The sequence below is a fragment of the Anguilla anguilla genome, chromosome 5 (genome assembly GCF_013347855.1).
Source record: "Anguilla anguilla isolate fAngAng1 chromosome 5, fAngAng1.pri, whole genome shotgun sequence".
Lineage (NCBI taxonomy): Eukaryota > Metazoa > Chordata > Actinopteri > Anguilliformes > Anguillidae > Anguilla > Anguilla anguilla.
In genome coordinates this window covers 8,072,171-8,098,508 of record NC_049205.1, presented here as the reverse complement: position 1 = coordinate 8,098,508, position 26,338 = coordinate 8,072,171, and the positions used below count along the sequence as shown (strand labels likewise).

At 52.4% G+C, this 26,338-nt stretch overlaps 1 protein-coding gene across 1 annotated transcript in view; it reads left to right on the top strand.

Annotated features, from left to right (window-relative positions):
* The first annotated feature begins 426 nt into the window (after positions 1 to 426).
* LOC118228015 (rho GTPase-activating protein 7-like) overlaps positions 427 to 26,338 on the top strand; it is a 28,270-nt gene continuing 2,358 nt past the window's right edge. Inside the window, exons 1-12 of the mRNA XM_035419182.1 lie at positions 427 to 745; positions 9,000 to 9,071; positions 10,483 to 10,564; positions 11,738 to 11,801; positions 14,499 to 15,907; positions 17,007 to 17,186; positions 18,419 to 18,578; positions 19,839 to 20,040; positions 21,218 to 21,431; positions 22,968 to 23,082; positions 23,720 to 23,938; positions 25,646 to 25,863. Coding sequence (XP_035275073.1) covers positions 733 to 745; positions 9,000 to 9,071; positions 10,483 to 10,564; positions 11,738 to 11,801; positions 14,499 to 15,907; positions 17,007 to 17,186; positions 18,419 to 18,578; positions 19,839 to 20,040; positions 21,218 to 21,431; positions 22,968 to 23,082; positions 23,720 to 23,938; positions 25,646 to 25,863 — 2,948 coding nt within the window. The 5' untranslated portion in view covers positions 427 to 732. The remainder of the gene's footprint in view (positions 746 to 8,999; positions 9,072 to 10,482; positions 10,565 to 11,737; positions 11,802 to 14,498; positions 15,908 to 17,006; positions 17,187 to 18,418; positions 18,579 to 19,838; positions 20,041 to 21,217; positions 21,432 to 22,967; positions 23,083 to 23,719; positions 23,939 to 25,645; positions 25,864 to 26,338) is intronic.

The window sequence follows — 26,338 nt, the reverse complement described above, 5'->3', positions numbered from 1 at the left end:
GCGCGACTGTATTGTTAAGTTATTTTTTTTAGTTTGGATCAACACAAATTGACTTTGTCTAAATTTTGCAATATTTAAATGTAGCTTTTAAAAAGAGAAAAAAGTTTTAGTGTTAAATGCAGTCAACTTTACGCACAGAGTAACGCAAAATTTCCAACACTCGTTCGTTTGAAAGAAGAAACTAAGAAAATGCATTTTTTTGTTTTAAAAATAGTACGTTTGCTTGATGGTTCCATGCCATGAGTAAGGTCGTAATTGCAGTTGTTTACTGTAGATACACTATCTGACGGACGCACTGGAGCGAGCAGGAGGAGGTCGCTGTCTCCCACCAGGTGGGTTGCTGGTGTAGCCGAAGGCAGGGGGCGGGGCTTAGGCCGATCCCTAACCCTTGAGTCAGTCGCCTCCGTACACATTCCTTTCCAAGAAATTGGTATGGGCGCGTGAGTAGTTTGCGCTCGCTTGTGTGACCGAGGTTCTTGTGCGCGACCTAATGTCATGGATTTACCAACTGGCGTGAAAATCTGCGGACCCGGGGGGCTTGTAGACTGACGTGTATTTTATTTATTTATTGTGTTTTTAATTTTATTTCATGCAACTTTAATATCAGCAAAACTGTCCCGATATGCCTGAAGAACGATTCACTTGAATGGAATAAAGCGCATTGGACTAGCATATTTTACTGCAAACTGGAGTTGGTCTTCTCAGAAAACCCGCGCGTTTAAAATTCCAAAAATGATCCTTACTCGTAAGTAGCCTATGCCTCATCAACTCTATTATTGGCGCGTGTGTAATTTATTTCACAGTTTTGCAATGCGGTTTATTTGTCCATAAACCGGTAGGCTATGACTGCTTGATTGTGACATTCCCCTTATCAACTTCTATGTCGTTTTTGTCGTTTTTTTCTGATAGATCTATTGGTCGAGTAGATTAAAACTGTCATGAACAGTTTGAACTTTTTTTGTAAAACTTAAAATAACTTGCGAGTGTTGTGGACGGTGTGTCGCCGGTCGCCACCGCTGGGTCTGCGGAGTTGAGAGTTGAGTGGCGCGCGCGCGTCGGTTATCCCCAGCCTGCGCTCTTTCGCCGCTCGTATCACATTTATGTTGATATGAAAGGCGAAAGGGCCCACGTTGTGACAGTGGTTTAGAAAATGATTACAGCTGCTGTGTGTGCAAGATGTATCGTGCTATGCTGCATTTCCTAGATGTCCTTATTTAATCACGGCTCATACTTGTCTTGTTTGTTGTATTGATCTATTGGTTTTGGGTTGTTATTATATGGTCAAGCAGCATGGTCTCACAAAACATTGGAAACATCAAAAGCTGCCTTGGATCAATGTTTTGTGAGTTTTAACAGATCAACATTATTTGTCTGCTGTGTTAGAAAATATTGTACTGGAGGTGCAATCGCAAGTCTCCTTTTTCAAATTTTGAATAGTGGTTTTGAAAAGTTGTTTCAAACATTTTTTCTTAAAGGTTTGTTGTTTTTGAAATGTTTTTGAAAACTGAGATAATCACAAATGCATTCTAAATTTTGAGATGAACCACATTTGTCTCCTGTGTTTCATGTATTTTATATACCCCCCGGTGACTGACTTAGCCGCAGTATCAAGGTCCTCTTCTCTGAAGTGCGGAGCAGCTGCCTTGAGAGAAGTCGCCCGTCTGTGCCACAGTGTCACATAATCACTGTCCAGCCTTTACAGTAGTCTGGCCTTTGGCGGCTGCTAATTGGCGTGGTGGACCCCAGAGACCGAGAAAGAATCCTGGCCCCGCGGTGTCTCCGGCCCCTTGTGACATCACCTGGGCGGTGGCTTTGATCTCTGGAGACCACGGGGAGACACCTCCTGCTGGCTGTCTGTGTGCCACGGTGACAGCGGCAGCTAGACGGGGAGGAAGTGGTGGTGGTGGTGGTGGGGCATTTAAGTTACTGCTGACGCCATGTAGGCTTTTTTGGTATTTTGAGTCCTGGATTGGCCGGTCGTACACCTTTGAACGCTGAATCATCTCACGGGAGCAGCTTAAGCAAATGAGCTGCGTTAATGAGTAATGAGAATGGAACGCTTTACGTGACACTTTAGAATCCTGGACTGTAAAATGCAGCGCGTTTGTTAAGCGTAACATTGTTTAGGTGGGAATCTGGATTAGATCTCATTGTATTTTTGTTGCACACCTAAGTTTCCTTTGCATCAAACTCGCATCTCTATTTAGTGGTCACACGTTAAACAATAGCATATATATATACACAATAAAATGTCCAGTGTTAATTCAGCTCTTAACAGATAACGTCTGGTCCCACATTTCAGAACGGGACCAGTTGCATTAGCACTGTTAGAGTTAAATTAACACTGGACATTTCACTGTGCACTGGATACATACAGGGACTTTAATGAGTGGAAATAATAATGGGCAGCTTTGCTGGCCTTCTCCTGCAGTGTGCATTAGCCTAGTGATCGGTGAGCAGAAGGAGCGTTCAGGCGGAGCCTTCGGGTCCTGGAGGTGGGAACCTCAGATGTATCTGGAACATTTTTATGACCCCCACGCCGCCACCCCCCCACAAAGAATGAAGTGTCCAGATGGTTTCAGCTTGTGTTTTCCTGCCTTTCGCCCTCCTTGTCTTTTCCCCAGACAGCACTGTGCAGCAGACGGCCCTGGTTTTTTTTCTTCTTTTTTGCAGAGCTGATGGCCAGGGCCCTGGGGCCGTTTGCTGGGTCTGTTCGAGTGCTTGGGTACCTCTATGTGGTGAGGTTAGGGCTGGGGTCGGGGTCAGCTGGTCCTGGGTCAGTGTATTGGCAAGGGGGGGGGGGGGAGGTGAATGGGGGTGATTTGTACACGGGGGTGTAAATCTGTCAGTGGTGTGAAAAGAGCAATGGAGAGGGGCATTCAGTGGCTCCATCTGGCTGCCAGCCTGTTTCTGGCTCTTGTGTGATTGGTGGAGATTGGCGCTGGCTGTCGCTGGTTGCTGGTACGTACCGGTGTGACATGTCAGTGCCAGACTGGCAGGGGAGGCAGAGCTCTGTCACAGATTTGCCCTTTCAGGGGACCACATGGTGGTCTGCTTGAAATGATTGCGTGGGTTTTGGCCCTGGCACACACACACACACACACACACATACACCAAGGGCATATTCTCATTCTGATAAAAAGAAGTAAATCTCCTGTTTAATTTTACTGTTACCCATGATTCTTTTTGCTGCTCTGCGGCAAATTACACTCAAGCTTCCTGACCCAACATATGGACCTACTCTGAAGATGCCTGAGCACCAGAAAACTGGCATGGACACACATTGCTACGGGCAAAACTTCATTTTGGGAACAGATTTGTTTTGCAGAGTCCCACTTTTTTTAATCAAATGATCCTCAGTGTAAACGCCCCCCGCCCCAACTCCACCTCCCCCACCAACCCCCCCCCCCCCCCCCCCCCCCCCCATTTTATTTACGTTCATAGCCGCATAGGCCTTTGAAATTCAAAGCGCGGAGAGCAGCCGCAGACAGAATTCCACTGAGGGCGAAGCAACAGGCCGTGCAGCAAACAATATTCCTGTCCCTGGTCTCCAGCAAATATTGGCCAGCGGTTGTGAGAACTTCCTTTGACAGGAAAAGGGGTGGGGGTGGAGGGGGGTTGGGGTGGGGGTGGCCAGAGGGCTGTGGGGAAGGGGGGGGGGGTAATTTTAGACGCCTGTGCTGCGGGGCTTGAATGGGAGAGCTCAACTTAGTCACAGTCACACCGGAGGCGTACTGGCGCTCTGGTTCCTGCTAGCTGTGAGTGCGCATGAATAACACAGGAAGGATCCAGACGCAGGGCCTTATGGGGGGAACAGGGATTCTCTTGGCGTGAGCAAGCCACACCACCCATTTCCTCAGGAGAGGCCGTGCTTCGAAAGGGCTTAAAAAAAGGGCACAGTTACACAAAAGTGCCATTGATGGAAGAGTGTAGCATGTCACTTAGCTGCAGATGGGGAGGAGAGAGAATTGCTTCCCTGAAGTCTGTCATGGGTGCAAGCTAGCATGCGCTGCCAATTGGTTGGCTGACCAGAACGAATCAGAAACACTTTGATGTCCAGAGCGAGCGACTTTTGATTGGGTCAGATGAACGAGTCATTGTGAGAGTCAGCTCGGGGGGTCCATTGGGATTGGGTCAGGGTTGAGTGGGCGGGGCTTGGCGAGGTATGTGTGGTCCGTTGTGTGCTCTTGCCTAGTGGAAACGAAGGGGGTTAGGATCAGGGGTGATGACTTTCAGATCAGGAGGGAATCGAACAGGTCAGCTCCCCATCCAATAAACACGCAGAGGAAGGCAGGCCAGGTTCGCTCATGTGTGTCCCTCTGGCCTCTGCTGTAGGCCAGCAGAAGTGGTTATCATCATCATCACCATCATCATCTTCATCATCGTCACCGTTACTATGAATTAAAATAAGGATTTTTATCTTAAAGTGCATCTAAAATGGCACCGAGAAAAACAAAGCTAAGAGAAAAAAGGCTTGCATTTGTAAACAAGGATAAAGCATTCAGTGAAAGTCTTTCAGTCTTCTTGGTGGCGTCTTTTGAAGGCCTATGAGGATAATTTTAATATAAAGGCCCACTCAGATGTTGTGGTGATATAGTAGTAGTCAACTCATGTGTTAGACTTTCATCAGATGATCTGAGGTGACCTTTTTTTTTTAGTCTTGGGTTAATATGTATGATCTTCTACTGAATCAAGCAAGCCATTGTCAGTTTGATTGCGGAAAGCCTTTTTCAGTTTGGTCTTCAGCTTGAGACCAGCTCTGACACAATGGGGCTGGAGTTTGTGTTTATGTTGGAAGTGGCAGGTCCAGTATCCGGCCTTGAACAAAAGGGGGGGGGGTGTTGGGAGGAGGCTTTGGGGGGGGGGGGGTGAAGGGGGTCTGACGTACATTTTAGGGTGGCTCCTCCAAGCATTTTCATCATACTTCCCAAAATAAAAAGGGGTGTGGGTATGGGGCGAGGTAATTGGGCCGAGCTCGCATCACTGGCAGAGACAAACCGCGGTCGTCGGGTCTCGCACGAGAAGTTTGGCGCGTGTGCGAGCACCGTGCGCTCATGGAGGGGACGTGCACGTTCAGAGCGGGTCTCAGGAACCGTCTGCATTCTTTCAGGGTTCAGCCTGCGACGATACAGCTGATAGGGTGCAGGGGCTGGAGGAAGCCCGAATCTGTGACCGGGCTGCATTCTGATAACACAGGGAAAAGCATTTGTTAGCCACACAGCTATCTCCCTTGAATAAGCATTTTTCGTGAGGGAGATTGTGGGACGACGTAGGTTCTTGAGCTAGTTATCTCTTTGTGTTGTGCAGTTGTCAGTTCCTGTTGACGGATCGAAAGGGCACGTACACTTATTATTCACCACACAGTTATCATTTAACCCAAATATTTTATTTGAGGCATTAAATAAAGTTTTTTTTTTTAAAGGGGGGTAAAATGCTATTTGGTAATGAACGGCCAGTTTTATTTAGCTGGATGTACGGAACGCAAAGTTCCTGACCCGCACCAGGGCTGATTTTTCAATTCTTCTCACGTCCAACCAAACACGTTCCCTGGGTTTTTAGTTCTCAGAGAGGAGTCTGAAGTGCTTTTTAAAAAGTTGTGACGGTGCAGATCTGCAAGGGACAGTCCAGTTGTGTGCCTGATGTGGATAGCAGAAGATAATGCCCAGTAGATTAATAGCGTTGCGCATCTCAGTGTGTGCTTTCTTGGTGGAAAAACCTTGTGGTCCCTCTCTGTTCTACACGACATCCCATTGAAGGGCAAATCGGATATAGGAAAAGGGGTTAACAAGAGGAAGTCTTTAAACCGGGCCGACTTTTAATAGTGTAAATGCTTCGGGATCACATTGTTTTGTCATGTAAGTACCAGCCCACACTGTAAAGAATTGCGTTTTTTTTTTTCCTTTTTCCCCTGAGAAAGTAAGAGCGGTTTACTGCGCGTCACAATGAGGGCCGAGCGAGTTTAGGGAGGGGCCCCTGGTGCGCGCGCTGGTGTCGTCCTCCCCCCGTGTCTGAAGGAGGAAGTCTCGGCACTTTGTCATCTCCGTGCCGGTGGGCCCTTTTGTCCAGGATGTCAGCGGGCTACCTGCCGACTTCCAGGGATTCTGTTGTTAAGGCCGTATTGTTAGGCTGTTTGTACTTAGGAAGAGGATGAGGGATGGCTCCACAGAAAATATGTTTTTTTGTTTTTTTTTTTGGTTTTCTTTCTTTTTTTTTTCGTAAGAAGTTGACCGTATAATGGATGTTCTGGTTGTTCTCAGGAAATGGCAGACCTGGGTCGAATAATTTAGAAATGTTTTTACCCTGTAGACACCAGTGTACTGAAAAACAAAATATTTTTAACAATGTTCTGGACAAAATAATTTCATACGATTGTACATTTTGGTTAGAAACATTTTTCTCATGCTAGCCAAGAGGTTTTTACAACACTGAGGGGTTAGCTCAAGGGAAAGTGATCCTCCAAGATGCATTGCTGTTTTACAGTGCTGTTTCCGTTTGTAATAAGATGTCTTGGAAGTTTCGATAAAACCCAGCGGTCACTGTACTGCAATATGGAAACATCATCTGTGTAGAGATGTTCTTCTTTTTCTTTTGGATTGGTATTAGCAATTTCCAAGTAGGTAGAATTAGAAGCTTTCATTGAGTCCAAGGATTAGTTAGGTATACACTCACTAGCTGAATGTGGCTGGGCAGTGCTGAGACCCAGAGGTTTTGCTCTCTGTCTTCTCTCTGTACCCTTGAGCAATGGGGTGCTTTGTCAGTGTCAGTGGACTGAATGAACCTCTTCTTGCTGTGCATTTGTTTGCCTGTTGCTTCTGTTTTGGGGGAGGTGGGTTGGGGTGGGAGCGGGGGGGGGGGTCACTGCTAATTAGTGGTAATGCACAGGCTTTGTCATGCAGAAAGTGCAGAGAATTCAGGATTTTGTTGGTTCAAAACAGCTACTGTACTGTGCATTGCAGCATGTTTCAGATCCCATTCACTAGTATGTAATCCCATGCCTATGATTGCGTAATACACACACACTCTGTATAGTCCATTCAGCAGTATGTACATGAAATTGCTAATCAAAGTGATAATTAATAGAAATTGTAATATAGTCTGAAATCTTAATTCCTCCCACACAAGCTGTATTTTATGACCTTTCTCTGCAAATGGAGTTCACATGAGGCTTGCATGTCGTGTGTGTTTGTGTAGGTGTGTACGTGCGTGTGTGTGTGTTTGTGTACGTATGTGTGCATGTGGGCGTGTTTGTGTGTGTTTATGCATTCTGCGTGTGTTTGTTTGCCCTCGTTGTTTTGATGGCGGCTGACGGAGTGTCTTGTGGTTGAATCGAGTATCAGGCGTGTAAAGTCTCACTCTTGGCAGGTTGGTAGCTGGTATGTAACCTCCCCCCCCCTCCCCTCGCCCCCCCCCTCCCCTCGCCCCCCCCCGTTCCAGAGCAGGTCCCGGCTGGTGGGCGCGTGCGATCTGCTCGCTCACTCGAGGGAAAAGTCACGTAGCGCCCCAAACGTCCTCTCACTCACACAGCCCCTTCCTGCCCTGTCAGCGCTCGGTCCCGCCCCCCCCCTTCCTTCAGCCAATCTCTGTCCGTTCCCAATCACCCCACCCCTCCCCGAAACACTTTCCCATTGTGAGGTAACGGTGGTCGAAACGAGATGGAACTCCCGCCCCCCCCCCACGTTTACAGGATTAAAGGGGTCAGTAAGCCATTTTCCCCCCCCCGCTTCCCGCTGTTCGCCGATGCCTGCAATTAGCCGAATTGTCTTTCAAGAGGGGGCAAGCGGTAATTGCCTGTGGAGGTTCCCTCGGTCGTTTTCGTCGTTATTGGCGGTGAGGGCCGGGGGGGGGATAAGTGTATTGATCCTGGAACTGACACGCCAGTGCGTTTGCGTTAATTGCCGCTTAAACGAGCCATCGGGACTCAGTCGGCGAAGAAGACTGCGAGACGGAAGGGCAGAGCGGCGCATTCCTTCACACAACAACCGCCGCGACCTTTGACCCCGGGGCCCAGCTCATGTTGGGGCCGGGCCATCGCCCGGGCAACCATCATGCGACCGTTCGGAATGTTCTCTTCGACATTCCTTCCCATTAACGTTTTAGTTACTATTACGGGATGGCGGGGGGGGGGGGGGGGGGGGGGGGGGGGGGAGGGGGTAAAAATGCGCTACTTCGGTATGTATTTGGTACAGTGCCCTCGCTGCGTGCGTTGGTGATTCTTCACCCTTTCGGGACGCGGCCTGACGCTACGCTGGATATGCTGTGACTGGATGCTTTCCGTTGGTATGTGAGGGTCAGTTTGAACACACGCAGTCGCTGCTGATTTCGCTGGTACAGTGTGTCCTCTGAGAACTCGCATTGTCTCTGTGAAATATGTGCAGCATGTTCTCTGGAGTGCTCTGTCTGTGCCCGTTTCTTTATTAAAATGAGATGGATTAATTGGCTGACTGATGGATGTTATCTGGGAATAACGGGCAGCGACGACAGCGGTCTCTTAGGTCGGACAGAAACGCAGCGCAATTTAATCTAGGGCCCACACATTGACCCGTGGGGAACGCGAGCAACATTGACCTACTTCAGTCACCTGCTCAAGCTACAGATCAGATGCTGGCTGGCATTTTTGTAGCTTGGTCGTTCTGAGGGTCTCTGGCAGGTTGATTGCCAGTGTGTTGTGGATGCACTTCCTTGGGTTTCCTTTTCCTTATCGTTGTTTATATTTACTCGCTGAACAGACATCCAGGATCAGATTTTCCCAGTTTCCAGACATCGATTTTCAGGAGCAAATGTTCCTGAAATGGGAACGCTGTAGAGCCCTGATGCAGTAGCTGCAGATTTAGGATTCATACTTCCGCTTCCCTCCTTCCTTCCTCCTTTCCTCTCTCTCTCTCTCTCTCTCTTATTCTGATCCAGCCTTTATATTCTGTTTTTCTCAGGTTTCCATGGTAACAGGGGTTGTCCCTAAATACCTAACCCCAAGTTGTGTTTTCTTCCTCTCTCGCATGCAGAGATCGAGGCCAAGGAGGCGTGTGATTGGCTGAAAGCGGCTGGGTTCCCACAGTATGCACAACTCTACGAAGGTAAATCCCGGCCCCCCTGGCCCCCACATACACCGCACACCTACTTCCCCAGCAGTGAGAGGGGATACCAAGTGTCACCATGGCGATTAGACGGCTGATGTCAGTCATTACCAGAACCTTGGGACTGAGTCTCAGTGCGCTTGCTGGTCTTGTATTTTTTGGTTTGCTGTGACTCTCCCTGATTTTATAGTTTTGTTTACATACTCTGCTTGTAGTTTTTTTTTAAATACAAGCATTTAAAATACAGCATGTCTCTGGGGTCCTGTGGCAACGCAAAGCAGTGGATCCACCAGTATGGGAGGGCGAGTAAATTAGCCCCTGCCCCATATTCCCAACAGCTCATGTATTCAGCTGGGTTTGTGAGAATGCTGGCGGCCTCCGCCGCGCTCGTTCTCCGTCATTGAGACAGCGCGCTAGCCCAGCGAGCTCGGGGCGGGGGGCCCGTGGGCTGTCCCCAGCGCTGTCGTGCTCTCCGGCTCCGTGGAGAGGACAGGGGGACCACGTCGGGAACACGATGTTCGCTGGCCTTTGTGTGAGAGGGGAGGGTCCGGGGGGGGCGAGGCACGCGGCCCGCCGGCAGGGGAGGGGACTCGGTTTTCCGCGGACATTGACACGGCGTGCCTTTTTTTTCCCCCGGCTGGCTGGCGGAACGCGGAGCGCCACGAGGCGCCAACTGCAGCTACGCCCGCCATTCATTACTCCCCCCCCCCCCTTCCGGCTTTGATGTCGCGGCGTTCCACCGACGTTATCGGGCCGCTAAGTGACCGTGACACTGATAGCGGAGCGTGGCGGCTGGGCGCACGCCGCCAGGCCCGCGCTGCGATTGGCTGGAGCGCGGACGCACCCCACCACACCCACACCACCACCCCCCCCCCCGCCTCCCTCTCACCATGGAATTCTCCGCTTGGGTGGGGTCACATTCCCTGAGAGCATTATGCAACCCTCTGTCCCCACACCATTCCCATTCAGAACGAGGAGGGGGGGTGGGGGGGGAATTCTTCTGGTTTTTAAAATGTACCCTCAGTTGCTCAGTGCTGCTGCAAGGCCGCCCCCCCCCAGCCATCCCCACCCCAGCCACTCATTCTCTCTTAAGCCTCCTTAGGCTCATGTTCCAGTAGTAGGCAGCTGTGTTTGCCTGCTGTGTTCACTTCCTCTTCCTTCTCATCGCTGGCGCGGGGGGGGGGGGGGGGGCGGGGGGGAAATGCACCCCCCTCCCCCCCCCACCACAGCCATCTGCATTCCTATGGAAGCTTAGGAGTCCTTATCAAGCCCCCTGCCTATCCTATCAAAAGCCTGTTTTGTCTCTCAGCTTGTGACTCACTCCCTCTTCCCCCCTCTCTCTCTTTCTCTCTCTCTCGCTCTCTCTTTCTCTCCCCCACCCCCTCTCTCTCTCTCTCTCTCCCCCCCGCAGATTCCCGTTTCCCGATAGACATCTCCTCCGTCACCAGGGACCATGACTTCCTGGACCACGATGCCATTGATGCCCTGTGCAGGTGAGGAGCGCCCAGCGTACCTGTCCTCTTCACCGCCCCCCCCCCCCCCCCCCCCCCCCCCCAACCCCCCCCCGCTCCCTCTAATCTCTCTGCGGCACCTGAAGCGATCCCCGGCCCGTGTACCCGATGGCTACCGCAGATCCCTTCAAAGAGCGGCCGCCTCAGACGGGCCGACGGGAAGCCGATAAGCGGCCTAAAGATTTTATTTTCTCTCTTTTTTTCCCCCATCATCTTTGCTTCTATCTTCAAACCCATTGCCGGCTGGAGAAAACTATTCCTGTGATGACAATGCCGGCCCCCCCTATCTTGATGTGTTTCAGATGTGCCCATCGCCGTTTTTTTCCCACTGTTGTCATCATGCTACGATTCCCTGTTTGCACTGTTTTCGGGAAGGGGCTTGGGGCTTAGTTCCAATGGGACCAGAGCCAGGGTTTAGCGGCTTGGATCCAGGGGCTAAGCGCTAGGGTGAAGGCTCTAGGGGCTACGGAGGTCCAGCTGATTGGTCGGGGTGGGGGGCGTTTACCCTGGATGAGGGATTTATGTGATATTACACAGAACCAGGCTGGTCTCAGGTCCCAGTGTGAATCCTCCCAGGGCTATTTCAGCTTAATTTGTTGTCCGCTCAGTATTTTACCGCATTCTTAAGCCATTACCCAGCCAGCACGAAACGTTCTCACAACGTTACTGCCATAGCGTTGACCGAACATTCCAGTAATGTTGTGAGAATGCTTTGTGTCAGCTGGGTATATCCTCGGACTGCCGCCCGCACCTACCATGGCGCTTGACATCACGTTGAAAGGCTTTGCGTAATGGCTCCTGCTTTCGCTGGTTCCTTCTCCTGTCTGCGTGCACGTTTCACGTTCTCACTGTGGACTCGAGCATCGAGCGAAACAAAACGACCAGATATATAAATTGTAAAATGTAAATGCATTAGTTCTCCGGCCCTCTCGAGTTTCGCTTTCGTCCCCCCGGAAGCTCGTAAAGTGAGCCCCTCTCCCTCAGACCTGCCTGCTTTTTTAACGGGGTCTGTTTCTCACTCCGTAACGAGCCACACAACAAGCTGTTTACAATGGCCCAGGGCCCTGTAGAGCGGCCGCAGTGAGAGGCTGGAATGTCCTTTTAATTCCCGTGTGTGTGTGTGTGTGTGTGTGTGTGTGTGTGTGTGTTTCACAGGCGGTTGAACACCCTAAACAAATGCGCAGTGATGAGGCTGGAGATCTCCAGACAGAGGAAAAGGGTGAGTGCAGCAGACTCGGTTTTAAAATGTGTTGCTCCTCCCCCTTTTCAAGCTATTGTTTGCGATTGGTCCATTAGAAAATGTCAGCCCTCAAAATGATAGGTTATTACAGCCGTATTGTTTTTCCCTCATCTTACATTTAAGTGAAAGGCCTCAGTTCTGCGCCTGCTGTAAAAGGAATTGTATGCAGCCTTGAATTTTTTTTCTTTTTTTTTCCTTTTTCTTTTATTTATTTTTTGGTCGGGTGGAGTTCATGCTGGTCCCCTAGTATGCCGAGACATCTTGCCTTAATAGCTGGGTGCGGGGGTTGAGGAAACAGTGAATTGAATTGTGATGTTGCTTGCCGCAAATATTTCACACAGGGTTTGTTTAGACTGAAAGAAGCAGCGTAGATCCAAATTACTCACTGGGATAAGAGTTAAAAATAAAAAAAAAAACAGCCCACACAGTTCAGCTGAAGGTCTCGCCAGAGGGTGGATCAGGAGCTTCATTTACATCCAGATCTTCCACTGCGGTTGGCGGTTGTACTCTTTCGCGCAATGCAGGCTGTGTTACAGCTTAGTGGGCTCTGTGTTCGTTCACCTGTGCTCACCTGTGTTCCCCATCAGTGACCCCCCCCTCCCCCCACCCACTGACCTGTGGGGGTGGCCTCCAATCATGGGAACAACAGAGGGGTGCACCCGAAACTGAGAGGGGTCTTTGTCTCACTATGTTAAAAAAATGTAACCCTACCCCAGCTATTTGAAAGTGTTTTTCTGAGACGAGCGTTAAGAATTCAGCCAGGAGTTTGAGGGCCTCAGAGGTTGCTAAAAAAACACGGAAGAATGATGACATCATCGCTCAGCTATTCACAACAGGAAGGGGGATGGAGTGGGGCTCTAGTGTGGTGTCTAGGGAATTGGGTTCGCGGTGGCTGGTGCCAGGTTTGAAGCTTAGCGGCACCTGCCATTGTGACCTTGAGCCAGGAACGTCGGCTGAATGCCTTCAGCAAGTGGTTTGCTATATAAATGCTCGACGAAGGTTCTTGAAAGCTGGATACGTTTCCCTTGTGGTTAAAGACATCTCTTGCTGGAGTCTGAAATAATGATACATTTGCACCAAACTGTAGTTCCCTAGATCATTAAATAGTTCATAAACGTGATATATTTGTTGATTTATATGTTACTTTATCCTACAACGTGCTATATAAGTAAGCGTGTTGCATAATAAAAGTTCAGATGTCACGTGGCCAAACGTACATTGCCACTCTCTCGTAAATCTGCCAGCTGTGATTTATTTTAGTACGGGCAGCATGGCGGACTGCCTGTGTCTCGGGGTCCTCATCACTCATGGCTGTCTGTGATGAGGGAGTGGGCGGGGCCCGGAGGCTGTAAACGGCTGGAGTTTTATGGACCTCTGTCGCCACGTTACTTAACCGTGTTACTTAACCGCCAGGAAGAGACTTCTGAGGCTCCCATTGGCCGCGGCGGTTTCAGTTTCTCTTAACCCCCAGGGAGGGGCAGACACATGACCCCCTTTTCGGCAAAATTGTCCCAGTTCTGTCCCCTTTATTTATTTATTTTTTGGTCAGAGCAGTGAGGACCTTTGCATCACAGTTTTAAATTTATAAGTTTAATTTCAAGTTGAATGAAAAAAAGCACTGTTACAATAAGAGAGAGAGAGAGACTGGTAGTGAGAGACAGAGAGAGAAAGAAAGAGAGAGGCAGAGAAAGAGAGAGAGGTAGACAGACAGAGGAAGAGAGGTGGGAGAGAGACATAGAGAGATAGAGAGAGAGAGAGAACGCCAGAGAGATAAGGCCAGCGCAGAGGGACTCCTGACCCAGGTTGACTGGAGTTTATTCTCCCAGCGTGGGGCAGGAATGTCCCCCGTTCCCTCGGGGGGGGGGGGGGGGGTGGATAAAGAGCCCGCAGACACACGCAGATCTGCTTTAACATGAAGGAGCCTCTCCGCGTCTCTGCCGTGCGCTTACCTCACACGGTCACCGGAGTGCCTGCTGTCACAGCGCACTCTGTTACCGGGCGAAATATCTGATTTATAATGGAGGAATTTCGCAGAGTGCGAGTCAGGCTCAGCGGGTGACAGGCGCCGATGGTGTTCGGCTGTCAGTCAAACTTCCCCTGAGCGGGAGGGGCGAGCTCGCCTCGGTATGGAGGGAAATGTGGTAAAGCTGGTACAATGGTGAGGTTAAGAGGCTTAGTGTAAATGGCAGTCCTGTTCGTCAGTCTGTCTGTTTGTGGCATCTTCATTAGCCTTGTGTATTCCTGCTCTGGTGCAGTCCAGTGACTCAACTGTATGGAGGGCTGGGTCTTTTTGTATTATTGGTTTAGCCTTTTTTTAAATTTAACTATCAAATTAACTTTGCAAAGATTGTGCTCTGCAGTTAAACGTTTTAGAGCCGTGCATTTTGTGAAATTGAGTAACTTATAACTTGTAACTTATTGGACCTTTGGATTGTATCCAGTGACCTTTAGTATGCATTTATTGTAGATGGCTTTGGATAAAAGCGTCTGCCAGATAAATGTAATGTAATGTAATGAAATTCATCTGTGTGTCAGTGAAAGATGGCACCAATTGACCCTAGCTTTAACTGGTCCATAAGGGTGTACATAGAGACCCCCTCATTTAGAGAGATAATGATATAAAAGTACATTGAAATGAATTGCATCATGGGTAACTGTGGATTTGTGGTTCCACAGAGCGAGGATTCGGACGAGGACGAGCCGTGCGCCATCAGCGGCCTCTGGACGTTCCAGAGGGACAGCAGGCGCTGGTCGCGGCTGGACGAGCCGGACGTGTTCCCCCCGCCCAGCCCCGCCGGGCCCCTCCCCGGGGACGGCCCGCTGGGGGGCCTGAGCGAGCGTCCGGAGGCGGGCTCCTCGTCCCACAGCGGCAGCAGCCCGGGGGCGGGGACCACGCGCACCAGCTCCGTCACCAGCGACTGCTCCTCCGGCGCCTCGGCCGCCAACGAGGACTCGCTGTCCGAGGGCCCGCCCGAGCTGCCCGAGCGCTTCGTCTTCCAGGGCCCGCCGGGCGGCGCCAAGACCTCGCGCTCCAAGGCCAAGAGCTTCCTGAAGAGGATGGAGAGCCTGCGCCTGCGCGGCGCGGGCTCCAGGCGCAAGCGGCGGGCGGGGCAGGGGGCGGGGCCCCGGCCGGAGATCAGCGGCCCGATCCTGCGCGGCGACCTGGACGCGGACAAGCTGCGGCGGCTCAACTGCGTGGACGTCGCCGCCCTCAACGCCCTCAACGCCCTGAACGGGCGCAGCCGCAGCGTGTCCCACCCCTGCCCCGCCCGGCTCGGCGGCGGCGGCGGCGGCAGCGCGGGCACCAGCAGCGCGGGCAGCAGCCAATCGGAGGCCAGCAGCGGGAGCGCGGTCAGCACGCCCAGCCCCGTGGCGCGGGCGCGGGCGAGGGCGCGTAGCCAGAGCGCGCAGGGCGACCGGGGGGGCGCCAAGCGCGGCGGGATGTACCTGGAGGGCTTCGACCCCTTCAGCCTGCTGCCGCTGGACTCCGCCCTCGCCTGGGGCCGCGGGGACCAGAGCACGGCGGAGGAGGAGGAGGAGGACGCGCCGCGCGTGCGGGAGGAAGAGGAGGAGGAGGACGAGGATTACGGCGACGACGACGAGGAGGACGACGGGGTGGTTTTCTTCCTCATCCCCGAGGGCCACAAGCTGGGCACCTTCCCCAAGGCGCTGTGCAACAGCCTCCCCCGCACCGCCGCCGCCCCCAGGCTCCGCCGGAGCTCCGCCTCCAACCTCCGCCGCAGCTCCGCAGGCTCCGTGGAGAGCCGCCACAGTTTCTACGACAACGTCCCCGCGCGGGGCCCGGAGGAAGAGGAGGAGGAGGAGGAGGAAGGGGGCGAGGACCTGGAGGACACCCTGCGGCGGGTTGGCGGTTGGACGGAGGGCGACTCCGATTCCGCCGTGGACTCCGCCTCCCCCTGCCCGTCCTCCCCACTGCAGGGCCGACCGGGCGAGGTGGAGGGGGACAGGGTTCGGGACCGGGACCGGGACAGCACGGGGAACCTTCTGAGCGAGCAGGAGGACGGACACGCCCCCCATGAGCGCAGAGACTCCGGAGTGGGCACCTCCCTGAGCCAGGATAGCAGGTCAGCGTCAGTATATGACAATAATCTCTCTCTCTATCTCTCTCTCTGTCTCTCTCCATCTCTCTTTCTCTCCTTCTCTCTCTTTCTCCCTCTCTCTCTCTTTCTATTTCTCCTTCCCTCTCCATCCATAACCTCTAAACCCAAACGTTCTGCCACTTCCATCGTAGATAAAGGACACATACGTGTTTTGGGGGGAGTTATACATTTCTCGCTGTCCTTCTCTTCGTCTGTCCTTTTGTCTCTCTCGAACTCAAACTGAAATAGCCTTCATTTCCAAGAGAATTTGTGTTGCTAAGGACATGAATAAATAGCTGACATTGACACACCGCCCCACCCCGTCCCCCCCCACATCTCCTTCTCGCCTCCTCTGCCCCCCTCCTCCCCCGGGTGCTTGTGGGAGGGAGGGAGTCGCGCGTCGGGGCAGGTGCCCTCGTTACGCAATGTTCCCTCCGCGGAATGCGGTTCCGCTCCGGAATGACCAGCATGCGCAGGCTGCGGCGGGGGGGGTCTGGGGGGGCGCAAGGTTCCGAGTCAGGAATGCGCGGGAGACGCACAGGCGCATGCGCGATCGCGCGGTAAAGGGGCGGAGTCCGTCGCACGGCGATCCGCCTCCGGGCATTACCGCACCACCACCGGACATCCTATTGGTCGCCTTCCAGGAGGGGAAACATTCCTGCTGATAATCTAATCTGGCAACCCGACCTTATCGCTGAGACGCACAGCTTTCCTGTACCTGGCACCGAATGTCCTGTGTTAATACTTTCATAGTGCATAATGTCTTGTAAGGCGCTTGACTGGGCTGTTCTTGTGTGTACCAACCCAACATTGTGCACACGTACTGCGTCTTAACATACTTTTGGTCTGCAGGGAAGAGGGGAAAAGTATGTGAGCTTTGGACACGTGGAATTTGGAGATTTTATAGCCATTACGGACTGTTGTTTATAAAGGTCTACTTATTTTCTAGCCAGTCCGTTCATCCAGATTTTTTTTGGTGTGTGTGTCCTTCGCAAATGACCTGCAAGCCCGCTCAGTGTGGGCTTATGTTGAGTGCCCCGTCCTGTTGCCCTGCCGTCCCAACATGCTTTGCGTTTGTGTGCAGGCCCCAGAAGGCGCGGTGGAGCGGCTTCCAGTCCTCGAGCCGGGCGGGGCGCCCCGCCTCCTCGCTGCAGATCGGCTGCCAGTCGGCGGCGCAGATGAACCTGCTGCAGAAGTTCTCCCTGCTCACTCTCACCGCCCTGCTGGAGAGATACACGCCCACCAGCAAGCACGGCTTCAGCTGGTCAGTACCGGGCTCGGGGGCGTGGGGGCGTGGGGCGAGGGGAGGGGGGTGAGGGATGGGGGTGAGGGGTGGGGTGAGGGGAGAGGGGTGAGGGATGGGAGGGGTGAGGGGTGGGAGAGGGGAGGGGTGGGAGAGGGGTCAGACCGGTGTTTTTAAGACCATAATTACAAGGCTGGCGTTCCCTGACCGGGGCGGTCGGCGTGTTTTCTCACAGTTTTATCGTCTGACCTCCTAGCGACCGCCTTCGCCCCGGGCTGTGTCCGCACCGCATGATCCTGATCCCCTCTAAGCCCCTCGCACCCCCCCCCCCGGCTGAGTCAGGCCGCGAGCGTGGAGCCGGACCAGCGCCGCGGATTTGGCGACATTTTGAGCCCGGGGACCGGTGCCCTCTCTCCAACCCAAAGCCATTATAAAGGGTGTGGAAAGCTGGGGAGGGGGGGGGTGGTGTATGGGTTTCGGGGGGGTCACCCGCAGAGGCTGTCTGCTGATACGGACTGGTGGGTTACAGGCCTCAGAATCCCAGCAGCCACAAAATAGCGTGCTCCCCCAAAATTCCCCCCCTTTTCCACCCTCTCCCCTCAGGTTATTACAGTTTCCATGGCAGAAACTAGAGTGGCGGGGGGGGGCGGGGGGGGGGGGGGGGGGGGCAGGAGGGGTGGAGTGGAGCAGAGGACATATTTGTGGAAATGTACTTTTTACTTTTTTTCCAGCTCGCTGTACAAAAGAACCAGTGTAAAACACGGAGAGAGAGAGAGAGAGAGAAACGCGCGCGGTGTGTTTTGACACGTCCTGAGATGGCGTTCCCGGCGTCTCGGGCTGTGATGCATTACGCGCGTCGGCCGGCTGAAGATTACATTGTTGTTTGTTTGCGCTGGCGCCGCCTCCACCCACGGCGGGCATTCAGTGCCTGCTGCGTTTACTGTTCCCATGCCTTATATATATACATAGAGAGAGAGAGAGAGAGAGCAGAGGTACAGAAAGCCGCTCGAGGGAGCGCCGGGCGGGAAAAGCCAAAAAAACAAACCCGCAGGCCCAGGGCTGGGAGCGCTAATCTCAGAGCCGCTGGGCCGTTATGTAAGAGTCCCCTCAGGGACGCGGTGCGAGCCGAAGTCCAGAGGACACCAGGGGCAGAAAGAAAAAAGAGAGGGGGCGGGGGGGAAAGGAACGGTTTGTGTTCTTCTCCTCTCCCTTCTGTGGTCTGGTTTGGTAATTGGGCCTTGCTTTTTCTTCAGGGCCGTTCCCAAGTTCATGAAGAGGACCAAGGCGCGGGACTACAGGGACCGCAGCGTTTTCGGGGTCCCCCTGCAGGTGAACGTGCAGCGCACCGGCCAGCCCCTCCCGCCCAGCATCCAGGAGGCCATGCGCTACCTGCGCGAGCAGGGGATGGACCAGGTGAGTGCCGTGACCGCCCCTCACCGAACGCTCTCCCCAAACGCTCTCACCGAACGCTCTCCCCAAACGCCGTCCGTCCCACGTGCTCACGAGAGCACCGCTAGCGTTTCGTCTGAGACCTGTTGCTCTGTCGCCCTGACACCGATGTTGTAACTGTTACAGAGTTCAAAATAAATTATATATTTAATATTATGCAGCGTGCAGCTCAGTGAGATCTCTAGCTGTTGAATGAGGTGTGGCTTTGTTGTGGTTGGAGTGAAAACCTACTGGACGGTGGATCCCAAGGAACAGGGTTGGGCAGCCGTGCAGTATATCGATAATGATGATGTTGACGCTAATGATGACTGTGATGATTATTGTTATTAAGGACCCTCACGTGCCTTTTACACCGGTGTAATACGTGTAAGGAAATGCATTCTGGGAAAAGCTTTTCCCCGGACGTCCTCGTTGCCCTTCGGTTGTCATCTTCGGTTGCCAAAGCTGGTCGCATGCTGCTGTGGTGTAATTTGGGACGTGCGGCTGTGGAATGGATAAATTGTGTATTTTTAGTGCCCTCTGCGTCTTTTTGTTCCCCCCTACGCATCGTGTCAGACAGTACAGTGGCTCGTTGGCTGTCCTTGTCCCGCGGATTAGCCTCGATCTGTACCCCGTACATCCTGTGCGTGTTTGGACACGGCGCTCCCAAGGGCAGAGCCCGTCCCTGTGAAGGACAAGGCGGGGGGCGTGTGTCGTAGAGCTCGGCCAATCAGGAAAATCCACTCTCCTTTTAAGGCGAGAAGAGTCCGATGAGGCCAATGAGGTTGCAGTGATTTTAGCCAGTCAGCAGTGCAAAGAGGCCCTGCATCTCAAACTGATTCAGGATCATCCTCTCCCCATGAAACAGACCGACTGGGGGGGGCATGAATGCCAAGTTTATGTTTATATAGGAATATTGGTTAGTGTGCTGATGGCTGTATTGCAGCCCTTCTTGTGTACATAATTCATAATTAAACATGACCTATGAAAATGCACAGCACTGTATCGTGGTCATTGTGGTGACACCATTTCACTCCACTCTTACTTGTTATGACAGGCCACCTGACTTTATGGTTTATGATGGAATTGTTACACAGTGCAGAAGGCATACATTTACATAAAGTGTAGGACATGACATCCATTCTGGCTCAGCTCCCGGTCTGTGTGTACAGGTGGGATTAGAGAGTGGGCATGCTGGTTGTCGGTTGTCTGAGCTCTGTCCTCTTCCTTTGGCGCCCCCTGCAGGTGGGGCTGTTCCGGAAGTCGGGGGTGAAGTCGCGGATCCAGGCGCTGCGGGAGATGAACGAGGCGGGCGCGGAGGGCGAGGTCAGCTACGAGGGCCAGTCGGCCTACGACGTGGCGGACATGCTGAAGCAGTACTTCCGGGACCTGCCGGAGCCGCTGCTCACCAGCAAGCTGTGCGACACCTTCCTGCAGATCTACCAGTGTAAGCGGCCGTGTGGCTCCGCCCCCTTCCTGCCCTCACGCCGGTGCTCCGCCCACAGCACGTCATGTGACGTTGTTTAATGGTGAAGCCTGGCCAAATGCGTCTTGCCTAGGCCTTTAGAAACAAGAGGGAATGTTCCAGAGAGAGCCACATTCACTTGGGGTGTATTTCACAATACTGAGGAATACTGAGTTGGACAACCCGGAGCAGCTCTTCTTACTTCAGTCCATGTGCCTGATTTGGGAGGGTTTCGGGTTTTACTCGCAGTGCATGTATCCAGCTAACTCAGTAATCCTGCTCAATGAAACAGGGCTCCGGTCCTTCCTCCCCAGACTGAGCTGTTTATTTTGGCTCCTGGTCAGGATGGGGCTTTACCACACGGCACTGAATGCCCCCCTTTTACCCACCCATCGCCCCCCCCCCCCCCCCCCCCCCCCCCGCCCCACCGTACCTCCTTCCAGGCCTGTGCATTCATCATTTATTCCACTGATTTAGTTTTTCCAAAAAGATTTTTTTTAAATGCCATCCACCACAGGAAATACCTGTGAAATTAAGTGGCGCCATGCAGAGATTCCCTGGGCCACGTGTCACTCAGGTTTCGGTTTTAACTACTGTGGATTTTTGACGCTTAATTTTTCCTCCCGCTCTCATTCTGAGAGCGTGAAACTCATCATCAAACTCAGAGCTCACTTGGATGCTTTCATTCTCCACTTTCATTTTGCATACAGAGCATCTTTAAGGATCCCAACTGTTATTTTCAAATATTATGGGCATATTTTTCTTTTTTTAATTTGAAATATTTCATGTGTTACATTACCTACAGAATACGGTGATGGTATTGACGGATAAATAATTTGAAATTGTGAGGCAAAGAGGACTTTGACATTCCAGATAAACGTATTTACTAATTTCTTAACGTTTCTGTTCCACGCCTATGAAGATTCCACTGCAGTGTGGAGCAGCAAGGAATTGAAATCACACAAACAGACAGGCAGTCAGTCAGGCAGTATGCAGACAGATGAGCAAACAGGCATAGACGGGTCAAGCAAACAGCGAAGCAAACAGGCAGACACAAGTAAATAAACAGACTGTCAGGCAGCGCGTTGACGGACAGCCGGTGAGCTCGACTGACAGCCGCCGCTGTGCTCTCACCATCCCGCCCCTCTCTCTCCTCCAGACGTGCCCAAAGACCAGCGGCTCCAGGCGGCCCGGGCGGCCGTCCTGCTCCTGCCGGACGAGAACCGCGAGGCGCTGCAGACGCTGCTGTGCTTCCTGTGCGACGTCGTCGCCAACGTGGCCGAGAACCAGATGACCAGCACCAACCTGGCCGTGTGCCTGGCGCCCACCCTCTTCCACCTCAACACCCTGAAGAGGGACAGCTCCTCCCCCAGGTACCTTACGACTCCGCCCCCTCACGTGTCACAGAGCATGCCCCGCCCACAATCCCTCCGTCCACCTACAGGAAGTGCGTCACAGAACATGCTCCGCCCACACCCGACAGGATGTTTGTAGTAATAATGTATGTATGGAACTTTTCCACTTCGAAGAACACTTTTCTGCACTTTCTGTGTTTCGTGTACCCCTTTGCTTTCTCTTTATTGCATTTTGTGCTTATTTACAAGTGTAGCAGCGACAGTATAGGACATGCCATAAACTACAGCGAAATGAAAATGAAACTTAAAGAAATAAAAAAAGAGCCCACTTGGTCCGGAGGAATGTAAGAGTTATACGATTCCCTGAGCACAGAGAGGTTTATTTGTTATTGCTCCTGTCAGTCAATGCATCCTGCCACGGCGATACAATGCGATAAAAAAAAAGTATGAATCAAATTATGTGGGTAGGTGGACAGACAAGAGAAGGAAAGGTGGAGGATGACAGAAGACGGAGAAGGGAAGCCGATCTCTTTGGCGGGGCGGGGGGGGGGGGGGGGGGGAGGGTGGTGGTGGTGGTGATGGTTTATGAAGCCAGCAGGAAGTATCGGAGCTGTGCTTTATCTAAGTTGGGTTCTGGCTCGGAACTCCTTGTCAGCGGCCTGAGCCATAGCCGTAGCTGGTGGATAACTGCATCCTCTCCCGAAACTTTTGAATGGAGGCGAGCCTGGCTCTTCAACACCCATTGTTTGTGGAGTGTTCAGCGACATTCCTGAAAAGGGTCATCCAGGAGGGGATAAGCTTATCTCTTCTAGATAAATAAAGAGCTTTTTGTGTTGTTTTGCCATTTGAACCTGGTCATTTCCTCTTCAACACAACAGGGTTTACCATGTTTCCAGGGTTAAAAACGAACTCTCATCTCCAACAACATACTTCTGTTGTGTTATCTTGGCAGGTCTTCTTGACCTCCATTTTGTAGACCCGAAAAGCAGCCTCTGTGATTTGTGGGTCCACAGCTTCATTCTCATGAGGCTGGTGTGTGCTGTTCTCTGTACCAGGCTATTAATCCACCTTCATATTCTGAACCATTGTACAGACTAATCCTGGGTCACTTATATCAGTCCACAGTAAAGCGCGTTCACAGAGGATCCGCGTACAGCGCTGGTCTCCGCTCCAGGCAATTTGGATGTGGATCAAACGCCGCCGCTCCCGATAAGAAATGTCAGATGATTGGGCTAATTAAATAATTGCATAACGCTGGTATGAAATCCTGAAGCTGATGAGCTTTGCGGTATAATTAAAGTGTTTAAAGTGTTGTGAACTCACCGCGGGCGTATTCGGCAATGGGTCTCGTCAGGAGCCGAAGTGAAAGCCAGTACGTTTTCAGAGCGTACTCCAGTGGTGCTTTCACCCCAGGCTTTCCTCGGTCTTTCCCCTCTCTCACACTCTCACCCGTCGCGGCTGACCCCCCCGGGCTCGTCGTCTGAGGTTCGGCGGACGCCGCGGTAACTGGGTTACTTAACGAGGTTTAACAAACTGGCCGCCTCTCGTTAACAGGGTGATGCAGAGGAAGCAGAGTCTGGGCAAGCCGGACCAGAGGGACCTGCAGGAGAACCTGGCCGCCACCCAGGGCCTGGCCCACATGATCGCGGAGTGCAAGAGACTCTTCCAGGTTTGTTTTCTCCTCCGCGAGTGAGACTGAACGAATAGCTGAGATTGAACTTCGGCTGTGAAAAGTCAGGCTCAGAAAAAGGGGGTTTAGTTTTCGAAATGTCCAGACACCCGAGGGTCTTACGAAACAAGCTGATCCAAATAGCCGTCTGTCGTTCGTTATGCAATCGGACCGAAGGCCGATTAGTCCTGCCACGGACTCCAGGATGTCTCGTCGTGTTTCTTGTGGGCCCGCGAGTCTCGGCAGTTTGAAGTTACCAGGGCAGCCGTTTCGTAACGTTTCCCCCGGGTTCCTGTCGAAAACGTGCACAGGCCAACGCGCGGGTGTTCGCCTTGTGGCCCCACTTGGCATTCCACCTCTTTTGACCACCGTCTGAAAATCTGGACCAAAACCGTGGTCTGGAAAAGACTTAATTGGATCAGTGCAAATAGTTGGTCCAGCCTGCATAAATCCAATTGGGTTTGACAAAGCTCCTACTGAATACAGGAAGAGCCGTTTTGGTGGTAAATTGCATTAAACGTTTAACAGGAAAAGAAAGATGAAATCTAATTTTGTTGAAATCTGATTGGTGGGTTAAAGGAAAACAGAAGGGCCATCTTTGTGTGAGCTTTATGCCTTGTGTCCATTTCCTTTCCAGATTCCTGAGGAAATGAGGAGATGTCAGGGCTCCTATATGGACCAGGGCCTGCATCCGCCAAAAATTGAGGAGCTGGCACAGAGGGGTGCTGAAGGGCCCCCCGTGTCCCGGGGGCACCTCAGGGAGGAGCTGGACGCCCTGCTTAGGGAGGCCAAAGACAAGTTCAGAGGCTACGACAGCTGCTCCACACCAGAGCACGCCGAGCTGGCGTACAAGAAGGTAAGAGAAGGTCCCTCCTTCCTGTACACTGCCTGCGTTGCAAAGTCACAACTCATGACTCTGTTTCAAGAAAAGTACACAGCTGTCAATCAACATAAGTGGGCGATTAAGTCATCATGCCATTGGCTGATCTAAGCCCGTGAGGAATCTGAATGGACGTAAGACTCCTCCCTGGGGGCAGGGAGTTGAGTGGGCGGGGCGTTTGGGGCGCCACGTCGGCCTATCGCTGAGCTGAGTGCCCCGGCACCAGCGCGAGAGCCAGGCAGATGGGCGGAGTTAAGCTGCGACTTAGCAGGGGATTGGCCCCCCCGATACCTAACCAGCCATTCCTGCTTCGCGTCTACATGCCAGTTTGTTATTGTGTTTTTTTTTTTTTTCTCGTGTGAGACAGGAATCCCTTGCTGGCAGCAGAATGTCTGGAGGAGGCTGGGGTTTTTTTTTTTGTTTTGTTTTTTGGCGGGATTAAGGCCCTTTGTAGCTGTGAGCGCCAGACGGGATCAAGCGGGCCGTGTTCTCGGGCGGGGGCGAGTGGGCGGCGGGGCGGGGCGGGGCGGGACGTGGGGGAGCGCTGTCGAGGAAACCGGCTGGCGGCGCGCGCGGCGTCTCCGGCCCGTGGGCCGCGGTAGCAAAGCCGCGCAGAGACGCGCATCCAGAGCCATTAGCTTTGTTAGCAGCAGCTTAGCGGTACGCTAATCCCACCCGTCCATCTCCCTGTGTTTCCTAGCATTTGCTCTAGTCTACAAACCCGGCTCTGCTGCATTCAGTGCTTCCTGCCTTATTCTTTCCTGGGAGTTATCTCTCTCTCTCTCTCTCTCTCTCTCTCTCTCTCTCTCTCTCTATCTCTCTCTCCAAACTGGGCTGATTCACGATGATCCTTTAAACAGAAATTTAAGTCTTCCCGGCGTTAAATGTCATTTTCAGGAATGCAGATTACGTCTCAACGCAAATTAAAGTTAAACTGATAGTAAGGCTTAGAGTAAAGTAAGGTACGTGCTGTAGAGGGAGGTTGGGCTTTACGTTAATGTGGTAGTGGTGAATGTAAATGTGTACCACCTTGTGTACCACGAGAGTCTCTCTCTCTCCCTCTCTCTCTCTCTCTCTCTCTCTCTCTCTCTCTCTCTCTCTCTCTCTATCTCTCTCTCTCTTTCTCTCTCAATGATCTCATATCTCCCCTCCATCTGTGACTAATGTTAAAAATATGAACCATGAGGGTGTTTTATTCCCCATGGCCCGGGACTGAATCAGGACTGTGGCAGCGCTAACTGTGGTCTCTATGGTGTTGCATAATAGGCGATAGCATTACCTAGAATTAGGCAGGGTTTAGCAAGCCGAGATCCATGTCTCGTGCCTCTTTACTGACACCCGCTGGTCACCTGGGCGTCTGCGGTCTGTTTGCTAGAGCTGCGCTTGAAATGTCTTCCTCCAGCTCATGTCTGTGGTGAATGGCATCACCCCAAACCTTGGCAGTCAGGACAGTGTAGGGCTTGGTCCACATTATGCATCAGTTGTACCGTTCCTAAGGATTCATGGGTAATAACATGGTAAAAAAAAAAAACTTTGGTAACGTTGCAACTACCTGAACTTCCACCCAGACAAATTCTCTGCACAGAAACGGAGAGAAAATGGACAATTTCGTTTAAATGAACCGCTACCAGGAAGTGCTAGTTCTTTTTTTTTCACGGTCACATGACCCCCCTCTCGCGGCAGGTGCACGACGGCTCGGCGCTGCGCCTGTGGAAGGCCACGGTGGAGGTCCCGGCGCCTCCGGAGGAGGTCCTGACCCGCGTCCTGCGGGAGCGTCACCGCTGGGACGAGGACCTGCTGGAGGCGCGCGTGGTGGAGACGCTGGGCGAGCGGGCGGAGGTGTACCAGTACCTGCGCGGCAGCATGGCGCCCCACCCGGCCCGGGACCACGTGGTCCTCCGGTGAGCCGCTGACGCCCTTCTGTTCCCTTCATCCCTCCATCCCTCTATCCCTCTATCCCTCTTCACTGTCTATCCCCTGTCCCTATGCCGCTTTCATCCTCTCTCTCTCCTCTGTCCCTCTGCCTCTCTCATCCTCTATCCACTCCCTACAGCTCTCTCTCTCTCTCTCTTTCTCCTCTGTCCTTCTGCCTCTCTCATCATCTATCCACTCCCTACAGCTCTCTCTCTCTCCTCTGTCCCTCTCCCTCTCTCATCCTCTCTCTCTCCTCTGTCCCTCTGCCTCTCTCATCCTATATCCACTCCATACAACTCTCTCACTTTCTCAGTTCCTTCTCTCCTCTTAGTTTTCTCCATTTTCTCTTTCTTGTCTATCTCTCTACCCTTTTGCAGTGCAGTGTTTGTGAGTGTGGCATTGTGAGTTGACTCATGATGTTTTTGTGTTTTGTGTGTGTGTGTGTGTGTGTGTGTGTGTGTA